This window comes from Athene cunicularia (genome assembly GCF_003259725.1).
Source record: "Athene cunicularia isolate RWA chromosome 2 unlocalized genomic scaffold, athCun1 chr2_part1, whole genome shotgun sequence".
In the NCBI taxonomy this organism is placed as follows: Eukaryota; Metazoa; Chordata; class Aves; order Strigiformes; family Strigidae; genus Athene; species Athene cunicularia.
The window spans coordinates 125818962-125831729 of record NW_020799095.1 but is presented as its reverse complement, the minus strand read 5'-3'; the positions used below and the strand labels follow the sequence as shown (position 1 = coordinate 125831729).

At 36.2% G+C, this 12768-nt stretch overlaps 1 protein-coding gene across 1 annotated transcript in view; it reads left to right on the top strand.

Moving 5' to 3' along the window:
* Positions 1–10278, top strand: part of MMP16 (matrix metallopeptidase 16) — a 96372-nt gene extending 86094 nt beyond the window's left edge. Inside the window, exon 9 of the mRNA XM_026842371.1 lies at positions 2701–10278. Within this exon, the coding sequence (XP_026698172.1) occupies positions 2701–3035 (335 nt within the window). The 3' untranslated portion in view covers positions 3036–10278. The remainder of the gene's footprint in view (positions 1–2700) is intronic.
* The last annotated feature ends 2490 nt before the right edge of the window (positions 10279–12768 follow it).

Below are 12768 nucleotides of genomic sequence, written 5' to 3'. Positions count from 1 at the left end.
CAGAAGCAGAATTGACAAGGAAGTTCTACTATATGGCTTCATAAGTGAACATCTGAAAACATTTCTTCCAGTTAATCCATTTAGTTTTAAAGAATACTTTTTTTCCTTCCCTTATCTTTCTATTGCATAAAACATGCAAATTGACACCTGCAATAAGTCTGATCATAGGGTGGTTTCCTTCACTTCCCACAAAAATTTGGGCTAATCTTGCAGTAAGAGGCTTGGGAAAGATGAGAAAAAACAATTTCCTACTCTAGTCAGCATCCCAACTCAGTGTCCTAGACTTGGTAAGGTACAGGTAAACTCTGCCTGCTACTTCTCATATTGTGATTTGGTTTCTAACACTGTAGTAGAAGCTCTTAGGAGGAGTTTTCATTTCTGGTGTTCCATGTAATCTAAGATCACACAAAGTTCTTCAGATTGGGGAAATCTTTCTTTCTGACTTGAGAGCAGCATAGAAAATCTCAACTCCCAACTAGCAATTCTTCTAAAGTAGATGGTGTGGCAATTTTGAGAGAGAGAGAGAGAGAGAGAGAGAGAGAGAGAAAGTATTCTATTTTACTAGCCCATTGAGCTTTTTATGCCTTGTGCTTACTACCACTCCTAATCTGAGTTTCTATTTGACACATTAGTGACTGCTAAGCCCTTTGATGCTCTTTGAGTCTGACATCGCACTCACTACTCAATGACTAGCACCTAGAAATTTGTAAGGAGCAGCTCCCAAAGCAGGCTCAAGAAGTCAAGCAGAAATGACTTTCAACAATTGTGTGAAGTCACTTATTCTGCCATAAGAAGCAGTAAAACTACTCAGTCTCTTATAACTACCCTTCTCTGCTGGCAACTTCCATCCTTCAGCTGTTACTGGCTGTTATCCTGGTTCTTGCCTCAGCAAAATAACAAAAAAAGTTTAAAGTACTTCAGAGTTTTCCAGTTGAAAATATTCTCTGATTGAAGAATTTTTCCTGGATCTGTAGGGGCTGGCAAGTCCTTTGCTGTTTTGATTTTACCAATTTTGATATTTCAGTGTATAATAACTAATACTAACTAATGTCAGTATTCTGATTTATATGATGTATACAGATATGTATTCTGTATATATGTAAGATTATAGATTTAGAGATGTCATATCTGTATATGGTCTCTATGTATTAGAGTATTGATAGAGATAATATATCAAATTTTCACACTTTAAATGTTTATTCAGGGCCTGTATATACAGTGCTTTCTTATATACACATCGTTAGATGAAACGCAAAGATAGGGTAATCTGTGGCTCAAAATACTGAAATTTTTCATTTGAAAATATTTTTCATTTAAACTACAGATTGCTTTAAGGAATTTTATATATGCTAAAATTTTAAAATTTTATTGTATTTAAAGAATTACAGTCCTCTGTTTTGTTCCAATCAGAATATAAGGCATTTTGTGAACAAGACTTCTAACTAGTGTTTTGGTACAGTTCAGTGTTTTTCTTTTCTTTTTTCTTTTTAACCAATATTTTAGTTTTCTATAGATACACTTAGACATTCTCAGATAAACTGCAAGGGATTAAGAAAAAGAAAACTACCTTTTCAGTGGCTTGGAAGTCCATTACAATTACATAAATAGCTAATGTAGAAGAATGTTCAAATATTCTAAATGTTCTGAAAAGTGGCAGTAGATGATGCAGATTTTTTTACAGTTTGAGCTGCAAAATATACTATCAAGTAATTTTGTTTAGAATTGAAACTAACTGCTGCTTGAATAGATGATTACTAATATTATCTCCAGATAGCCAGTTACTAATCTTTTCAGGGAACGTTGTTAAAATGACAAATAGTGCCCAATCTGTTTTAGTATTCTTAGTGGCCTTTAGTACTGCAGGAAATAAGCTGAGATCTATAAAGTGAAGATAAGGAAAAATCCAGTTGTTTGCATTTGGTTCATAAACAGAAGGAGGAAGTTCACCCATCCTGAAGGTTTGTTTCTTGCCAAATCAGTGCCATTTTTTCAGCTGGGATAGTAAAGTAATGTAGATTTTTGGCAAAGAGTCAAGGGTTTTGTTTGTTTCTTTTTGTTTTGGTTTGGTTTTTTTTTGTTGTTTTTTTTTTTTTTTTTCCATTTAGGCATCTTTAGTAATAACATGAATGATGAAATACCATCTCTTTGCAGAAAACTTGAATCTGGTTACACCTGTTTTCTCTTGGTAAAGCTGCTGTCATTTCATCCAGTCTCCTTCTTCTGAAGTACAGCAGTAGGCTATGTGACATCAAAGAGTGTCAGTTCTCATTTCTGGCTAGCATAGGATTTCAGTTTGTTTCAGTAGCCTTCCCATCTTGAAGAGATTGTGACGCTTTAAAGTCCTGGCCCCGAGGATTCCAATTCTGGTTGGGTTTTCAGTGTATGAACAAATCAGCTGTACCCTGGTCTGTCAAAGATCATGTTCTCTGGATTTTTATTTTTTTTTTCAGTAATAGAAGAAACTAAAATCCCAGTTTATTGAATTAAAAAAACCCCATCCTGATGTTAGAATTTCGAGATACAATAAAGAAACAAAATTTGTAAAGAAGATTTGAAAGACCTATAACTGAAGTCTATTCCTTATACCTTTTTAATTTTTTTAAGTACTAAATAATTTGATACCAGTAGTTTCAGTCATGGTGTGTTGATGACATGATTTGATCCAATATGACCATGAATAATTGCAATTTTCTTCCTCAGGCTTCACATATTTCTACAAAGGAAAAGAGTACTGGAAATTCAATAACCAGATGCTCAGGGTGGAACCTGGCTATCCCAGATCCATCCTCAAGGATTTTATGGGTTGTGATGGACCAACAGATCGAGATAAAGACCGGCACAGCCCTCAAGATGACGTTGACATTGTCATCAAACTGGACAACACAGCCAGCACTGTGAAAGCCATAGCCATTGTCATTCCCTGCATCCTGGCCTTGTGCCTCCTTGTCTTGGTTTACACTGTGTTCCAGTTCAAAAGGAAAGGAACACCCCGCCACATACTGTACTGCAAACGCTCTATGCAAGAGTGGGTGTGATGTAGGGTTTTGGTTTTTTCTTTCCCTCCCAGGAGTTTATGGTAACTTGAGATTCAACACAAGAGCTGTTATGCAGTTTCCTAGCTAGGAGCGGGCATCTGTCAGTCTGAAACAAAGCTGATCTTTAAAAGCCAGGGGGTTGCCTGTCCTGCACATGAGTGGCGATTCGCTCAGCTGGGAAGCTTCCATGATACACAGTATCTGCTGTTTCTTCAGTCCTTTGTCTTTCTTTGTCATTCGATTCTAGGCCTTTCCTCTGCACGCTCAATGCCCTATAAACTTATCAGGATTAACTAATGAAGAGGAAAAAAAGGATCTCCAATGTTTCTACATTTTTCCCTTGAGGCCTGTTCCCCTTTGAAAAATTTTTTGCTGAAAGTAAATTTTTTTAGAAAAACACAACAACCCACAACAGAACTTTCAGGAAAGCGAGAAGACCCAAAACAGCTTTGTCTCCAAAGAGGATTGCTTTCTGTCTGCTACGGATAAAGTCCTATACTCCTACTTCCAGTTTTGTCATGTGGGAGACTCGGATGACACGCAGGACTTCAGACTGTTCGGACAGCCATTTTCCAACAAACAAGGGGCCAAAATATCTGCAATATAGTAACAGCCTTAATAATACATTCATTTTGTGTTTTTTACAGCTGCTCTGGGCTACGTCCTCAATGTTTTAAACTCATTTATATTCATTACTGTATTCAAGCAGAAACCTTTTTATTGGTTTGTTTGATTTTTGGTTGGTTTTCCTGCATAATCTTTCCCAAACTGTACCAAGCCAACTGCCCCAGGTCTTTCATAGGCCTGTCAGGAGCACTCATTCCAAAGCATGGTTAAAAGCAGCGTGTCTCTGAAGTGGATTTCAATGAACTAAAGCAACAGTCATGCTATAGAGAAACTTGATGCTGATATTACAATGGTGGTGTAACCCTTTGAGAACTATTGCATCCGTTTTCAGAGTCTGGTGGATGTTAATCTTGGTTGTCATTAAATTATAGGTTTGTGTTTGGGTAATACAGGTTTTAAAAGAAAATCAGTTTTTCAAAACAGATTTCCTGTGACTGCAAGTGAGTGTTTTTAATTATTTACATTATTGATAGAAAAGCATTTGTAACATAAATAGAAAACAAAATATATTTACCAGCTACTTTCTGGTTAAAGGAACCAAACCTATTTTACTAACTTCTACCACTTACCAAGAATTTTTCTGAACTGGCAAGAGTTTTATAGCTTAGCCTCTTATCTGAAGCATCTTGAATTTCTCTTTTAAACTATGTTGCATGATAATTCAATTTTCCTCTGCACATGTGGAGTTACAGTTTCAAAAGAAAGCTAAAATGATGACTCTGATATTGCATGAGTATCCTCCGGTGTGTTACCCCTTTGCATGTTCACCATAGTTCTCAAAGGGTTAGTCAAATTTCTGGCCTTCAGCCAAACATGATATCACTGACAGAGCCAAGGGACCACCAAAGCATTTTGTCATTCTGTGTAATTTGTGCTAACAACAGTATTGTCATTTTCATGTGACCTGCAGAGCAGGTTTGTATCAAGATTTTTTTCCTAGAGAAAAGTCAGCAACTGACAGACCTCTTTATTGATTTTAGGAGCTGCTTCTTGCAGTGATAGGATTTACAGTCACTGGGCTGTGAACTTATTAAAGATGGTCAGAATGATGCACCCCAAAAGTCAGACACCTGGTTTTTTATGAAAGCCAGGATTTGAGGGGAGTAGCTTTTGCAACAATGAACAGCTTGCCTTGAACTTGATTATTGACCTGTTGACTGTCATTACCAAGTTAAACATTGTCTTCTGTGAACAGCTTCACTGTCTGAATTTCCTTAGTGTACTGTCCTCTGTCTTTGATCTTTGACCTTTAACTTGCAAACTGGCACAAACTGAAGGGAATCTGGTGTTGCAAATGAACAAAGATGAGTTTTATTTCTTAAAAGGCCTGATATACATTATCCAAAATTTGAGAAAAATAAAAAAGGTTGAAGTGTTTTCATAGAAAAGAACTGACATAAATGAAAATATTTATGATAGATCTGTAGAAGGGTATTTTGCTATGTATACATGCACACTCTAAAAATGAACTACAGTAGAAGTTAATTTTTATTTAACTTGAATACAATTTTCAGTATAAAATTATCATTTCTACAAGCAGCTAGTTATTAATGAAAAGGTTATAAGAAAGTATTAAAATACTTGAAATGTCCTGTATTGGCTTTTAGATAAAATGAGACTTTTGTACTATGTTCAACCAATTTCTTACTGGTTTCTTAATCCACATAACTGGATCACTTTTTAGAGAGTGTAGGTATATATACGTATATGTTATGGTTATTATTATTTTGGTAATGGATAGCTTGACTGCCTTGAATTTATATTTATATTGAGCATAGCATGAAAAGTAGAATGCCTTTTTGTTCAATTACATGATTTTATATTGATTTGAGGACTTATTTTATGAACATATGTGGCATGCTATAAAGCATTGCAAACTTATTTCTTAGAGCATAAACAGATATACAGCTAACAGATGTACGGCTAACAAAAATGAAGATTAGAAGAGATATAGTTTTACAACAAATATGCAACGCAGATGGCATTTTGGAGATGTTTTCTAGAGGTACTGCATACTGTAGGTTAGAAGTGCACCAGTATCAGCCCATAGCATTATTTAGTAAATCCAGTTCAGTTGTTGCTGAAAATATAGGTTAATTGACAGTTAAGCAACATAGGATATTTACTGCACATAAGCTCATTTGGTGAATTTGAAATTCTATGCCTGTTTGTCATATATATTAAAATGGGGGTGTGTGTGTTTGTATACATACAAATGCACACAAACACACACATGCACATAAATGCCTTTTTTTAATCCATGGAAAGATTTTTATTGTCAGCAAACTACTATAACTTATGTTCTGAAACAGATAGAACAAAATGATTCATGTTGCTGTTCCAATTTTGTCCCTTGGATAGTTGGTGGAAAATAGTAACAGCACTACTTATTCTGCATTTGGTTTTCCTCTACAGTAGGGGAACTTATTTTATATTATCTTTAAGTCAGAACAGCATCTCATCTGTTTTTTTTTATTCTTGAAAAGTTCACTTCAGTTTGAAATACCTTTCATGGCAGCTTTAACTTTTTGTGCAACTGTTTCCCTGACAGTAATGAAGTGCTGAGCATGTTGACTGTTGTTCTTTGATAAGGTAACAAAAATGTTTGTATTTGGAGAATGTAAATTTAATTATGCAGGAAGGTAAGTGTGATAAGTCTAGTGCTTGGTATATGGTACATCATAGATACATGAATACATGATAAGTTGATTGTTTAATCTATTTTCCTTTACTTAAAAGTACATATATATTATATACAGAGAAGGGGAGAAAAAGTAATATTATATTGGCATGTTTATGTCATGCAGAGCAAGATTGTGTCAGCATTTTCTACTACATACTCCTGTTTTCAGTAGGCTATAACAGAGTCATAAAGGTTTGCTCCAAGACGTAGGAGCAATTATGTTCATTGTAATTCCCAAATACATACTGGCTAGTTTCAAATTATAGATGTTCAGAGTAAATTAGTGATGTTGCCCAATCTAGTTTTGAACTCAAAAAGTTCTAAGACAATGTTATTTTTTGAACAGTTGTTTTTCTACCAGGGCCTATAATTATGAGAATTAAGAAAAAACAAATTTAAAGTATTTTCACTTCTGCAATCTGGGTTCCTGCTCATGTGCCGTAAATTTTTTCATAAAGTTTTTAATAAACATTTCCATATTGCTCTTGTCATGATCTGTACTGTGGAACAATACAAAACTGAATATGCATTGTGTTAATCAGTTACAGTCTATCAAGCTGACTATACAGGGTCGTGTATCTTCAGAGTACTATGGTTTGTATGATGCAGGAGGCCAGAGTAGATGTTGGCAGTGTTTCTTCTGGCCTTTTAATGTATAAACCTATGGAAAGGTTATTGACTGTAGACAAAAACTAATTTTTATCAAAAAATACATTTTGAAAACTATGTAACTGTATATTTACTGGATAGGCTGGGATGGAGAGACTCAAATGGCTCCAAAGGAGCCCTTTCAAGTCTCCTGAATAAATGTAATACATATTTTATATCTTCCTATGAACTTTTGTTCTTTTTTCTTCTTTCAAAGTGGGGCAAAGGGAGGGGTTAATTAAAGAAAAAGATTTTTTTTAAGGCTAATTTTGTGAATGAAAATAACAGAAGCTAATAAATTCAAATATAAGGGGCAGACTTACACTTTTTCTTAGAAGTGTACTTCATCTCCCCAGTTGTTTGGTCAAGACTCCTGTGCCATTAGCACTGTGGGTTAAGAACAGAGTCTAAGACTTAATTTTTGAATTTTCAACTTTTTTTGGGGGGTATTACTTCACAATCTTAATGTCAATTAAATGTAGCTTTTGGTACCAAATTATATAGAATCAAACTCTAGCTTGTTGGTTAGAAAAAGTGCATAGAATAAAAAGTAGGTCTGCCTATAAGCAATGGAAGCATCACATTCCTATTCTATTTTTTTTTGCATTTGAACCATCACTAGGGCAAACCTTAAAAAAAGACACATAGCAAACTGATCAGCGAATGTTCCAGGCACTGCATTTTTAAGAAAGTAGAAATTCAAGCTACCACACCTTTAGCAGCCTGAACTGAAGAGAGCACAAGATGACTGGGCTGAGGATCAAGGATATGACTGCAGGGGCTTTCTCTGTCCTGGCTCCCGTATCTTCTCACAACATGGCCTAAGTTTTGTCAGCAGTCGCAGAGGTGGAGGAAGCCATGCACTGTGGCAGTAAGAGATGTGAAACGGCCATTACAGAATAGCTCCCTGCCGCCTTTTGTTGTTGTCAAGACTGCCTTTGGACAGCTCTATTTCCAGAAGCATAAATAGATGACTGCAGCCCTATGAGCCGTAAGGAAAATCATTACTTTCAGTGGAGGGAACAAATGTCACTGGCCACTTAAGTGTTCAGCTATGCTGTAAATCGAAAAATATTGTGTGGGAGCTGAGGAACAGATAACCTGCTCTTGGATACAATGGTATAGCCGTGACAGATACGCCAGCACAGTAATGTTAGGCATACTTCCTTAGCTCACACTACACAGACTGCAGACGAGCAGAGTGGTTCACATAAAACCATTTAAACATATGTCAGTTACAAAATCAGGTATAAATGAACCATATACTCATAACTTTAATCTCTGATTTATGCATGAAAATCAATTAATTGTCTGCCACTGGTCTCATCAAAAAATGTAATGTGTGAATCAAGTCTGTTTAACCCATTCTTGTGACTTGTCATGTGAGATGTCAGAGGCCGATAGAGAAAGACATTGTTATCGGTGCCACCGATGCTGAAAATGTCTGGTAAGCATCATAAGCATACCATCACTTGTTGCAGACTGGCTCCATTTGATACTTGATCTAAGGTAGCTTCTAATGTCAGGCAGCACAGATTCTGTATGATGTGGCATTATTTGAGTGTGTATGTAACTAGGAAAGCTCAGTGATAATCCGGAGATCATATTTTGACAGATCATCAGTATGCGACCACAGTGAGCATCTGTTCCTGTAATCAAAATGTATTTCAAAGCAGCACGTGACAGTGTTAAACGCATGCATCATAAACAGGTCTTGTTTCCCGGTATACATAAGCTCTAGCGTATCATCTACAAATTATAGGCAGTTTATTAACATTTGCTGTTGCAGCTGCCCATTATGTCTTTGAGTTATGACATTCTGTGAGAGGTGTACATAAAGTATGTTTGCTCTGTGGAGATAGCCTGAAGTACTGCTCTGGTCTGCCCACAATATAGATGAAATAAATTACAGAGGCAGAGAAGACATAAATGAAGAAATGCTGATGTAAACTAGCATGCTAAAGACAATTTTCTACACTTGGATGTGCATGCAGCATAGTGCTACTTGCTGTTACAGTAAAACTACATAAACAATAATCATTACACAAGCCAGCCATTTATGATGGCACGAAGCTTTCCAGCCACACAGCTTAGTTTCTTCTGCTTCTGTAGAATGACATTGTCCAGAGATGATAATTATAACAGCCATCACATAAAGCAAAGCTTTCTGTTTAGTTAATAGTAATTTCTACCCTATGAAATTGCATCACATCCTTTTTATAACTACAACCTTAAACTCCTTGGCGAGCTATCAGCATATCTTAATTCATAGCCTTTTTTTTCCATTGCAATAAAATATATACTGAACATTGTCTCCATCTTGCCATCTGGCACTAACACATGGAATTATCACTTTCATTCTGTGCCATGCATGTGTCCTGGATCATCCATTTGCCCCATCCATCATTTGCGGAACTGGCTTTCTGGGAAGTGGGATTAGCAACAGAAGGCTGGAGTAAAATAATTTCCTAAAGTACCTGGTTAGCTCTTATCAATATGACAATGGAGTTGGAAGAGTTTTTAGTGAAGTTATTGTATTATCTTACCTACTGGCAACAGAACAGTGTAACTCTGCCAATCAGTGCATGCCCAGATGGGTGGACCGCTTGCAGAGAGTAGTGTGTTAAATCAGAAAACAATGCTTCTAATCCATATTTCCATCCTGATGTGTTGGCATAGTTTTAACACCCAGTCTACACACATATGGATAACTTACATGGCTGTACATAAAATCATCTGCCCTTGGAAGCTGAGAGTGCTTAGGGTCAGCAGACAACCAGTACTAAATTGTTTATAAGGTGTGAACAAATTTTGGTTCCTTACTATCATTTTACAACCTCAAAGAAAAAAGAGTAGGTTTTACCATCAAGTAAAATGATGATTTGTAGTACTCATTGCCAGTATCACAATTACATGATACTATATAAATCTCAAAAAGTATAATTGTACAACTGGCATATTCCAGTTGAAATGCACAACCCCATATTTAGGCATACAATGAATTTAAACAGCTGCACATACTGATCTTCATTTATTATGGGAGCGCCATATTGAAGTCATCTTTGAGCAGTTTTTCTTGAATATAAGGAGAATTACGTAGATTAGGAAATGGTACATGTGATGGAGTGTATTCAGAAGACATCATCAGCAACCTACGGTGCTGTTTTGAATGATCATGACAACTACAATTTATACCTGCAAGGCATAGCTGTGGCTTGTGTTTTACCTCATATAATAAAGTCCTATGAACTCTGGCCATGCATCACGAGGTACATGAAAACCATTAAAAAAATCTTTCAGGATATCCATTGTCAATACTCACATAACTCACAGAAATACCTGAGTTTGTCATACCCAAGAAAATTTAATCTTGACTAGGAATCCAGAATTGAAGGAATGTATGACAATGCAAATAACCTATTCCCAGCTCTTACTCTATGTATTTAGTAAAACATTGCCAACTAAGTATATGCCTATCATCCATCTTCATTGTGTTTCCAAAACCATGCAGACATCTCTTGTCAATTCATGCACAGTACTGTCTTACTGTGTCTGGCTGAAAACGATCTTATAGGATAGATCAACAGTTATGATCCTCCTTTCTTGTCATCCAAGATACACAAGTCATCATCTGGTATCAGTCTGCATTACTTTTAGAGTGGTAGTCCTTGGATGGCAAATACAGATTTAAAGGAACACCCAACAGATCTTTCCCAGAGGAAACTTAAATTAGCCATGAATTTTCTTTCCACAGCTTCTAGGATCCACAGGAAAGCCAACTAGATCTTTTGGTCAAAGACTAGACAGACACAGAAAAAGCAGCATAAGCACTTTTCTATTTTTTATTTCCAGAATATAAGAAAAGAAATTAGAACATTTTGGTTTATAATTCCAAATACAAAACCAGTTTGTCAGAAAGGGAAGAAGCCAAGGACCACTGACACCACTAAAATCGCATGTAACTGCTATGTAATCAACAATAAAAGAGAGAAGATATTATCAGGAAGAAGGTGATAGCTTTGGAAGTATTATTTGTCTCCAACAACAAAGATACCTGTTAGGTTGTAGAAAGTCCATGGAATTCTGTATTTGGTGTCATCACCCAACAGAGAGCAGTCAGCCAAAAGGCTCCTTGCTATAGTTACGCTAAACCTGACTACAAATATATAGAGAGCTCATTGTTTATTTGCTGCAATCAAAAAATCTTTCAAGAGAGATTTAGTCAAACTAATATCAGCCCAAATCTATGTGCAAGAACTTGTCACAGTGAAATGATCTTATGTTTGTTTTCAGAAATCAGAGCCAAAAATTTATCTATCATTTGAAGAACTTCACTGGATGAAATACTGCAGGACAAAGAAGCCTTTGCCTCTATTAGTCTATATTATGGTCGTATCCTTATCTACATGATATCTCAGTCCTGAAGTGCTTGATATAATAGAAATACTTTTATGACCTTTGGAAGAATCATCTATTACTTTTTCTTTATGTAAATTGATAAACACAATCAAACTTCTGATTCCCATCCCTTGACTTTTTTCACTGTGCCCTGACATGTTTCCTGCCTAATTAAGGCAATATTTAATTTTATATGCTCTTGGTAGGCAAGTGAGAAATGATCTATTCACTATACAGAAAAAAGAAAATACAGTTTTATTGTCTACCTCATTTAATCACACACAACTTTTTACAGTCTGTCACTAGGAAATGCAGTTTATTGTGTCTACGATGAAGTAGTACCTTCTCAGAAAAATCCTGTGAACATTTGAGAAATTTGATGTATGTCTTTCACTAAATCTTTTTCATTGTCTAGTTCCCCAACACTGAGCTATAAATTACTGACTTCCGATTATTGAAGTCTCTGCCATCCTTTGACACTGCCATCCTTTAAGTCTTGTGAAAATGAAGCAGTACAGACAGCATTCACCATCATGGGCTCATTATTTGTATATTGTGGATACTTGGCTGGTCACGTGTACAGTGGTGTAGCAGCAGAGATGGTAACATCATTGTAACAGCAATGCCAGCCATTGCATACCATTTGCATGCATGGTTTATGCCATCTGTGAGAGGTGAGCAGTCTAGAAAGCTGCATTTCAAAAATGTTTGTGTTATTTCCAGTGGTTCCAGTTCTTGTCTTTAATCTTTTCTGCTTCTCCTTTGCATTCTGATGCTTATAATGGGTGTCATGAATATTCAGACAATAATTATATGGCTGGACTCCTTCAGCTACCATAAGTCGGTTCACACACATACATCAACTGCCATTACATAACCGCTATAGCATAATGCGCTGGCACTGTTTCGTGGTAGAATGCTTTGCTATTATGCATTGTTTTCTGATTGATCCTAATTTCTAGGTATCGTAACATTTATGAAGAGTTCTCTCTAACATCCACTACTGTAGTCTGGGAATCAGATCAATTGCACGGTTCAGTCACAATTTGTAGAGAAAGATTCAAGTGTTTGACTTCTGTAGGTTTACTGTATGTGATAAGTGTTCCTATATGATCAGAAGCTGTTTGAGGGAGGTGATATCTGCTCCTTGCCAGTCCTGTGGTTAGTATTGTTAGCAGTTACAGTATGTACAGCTGGTTTTGACAGTGTGTAGTCAATCAGAGTTTGATATGGATACATACAAGAAGGGTGCATTGTTTTCCGTGTTTCATACTCATTCTTGTTTCTTCTCCTTTCTGAATAACATGCACCTTGCTTTCTCTTCAAGTGCTGTAATCTTGTATCTAACACAATCTGATTTCTTCCTGTTGGCTGTTA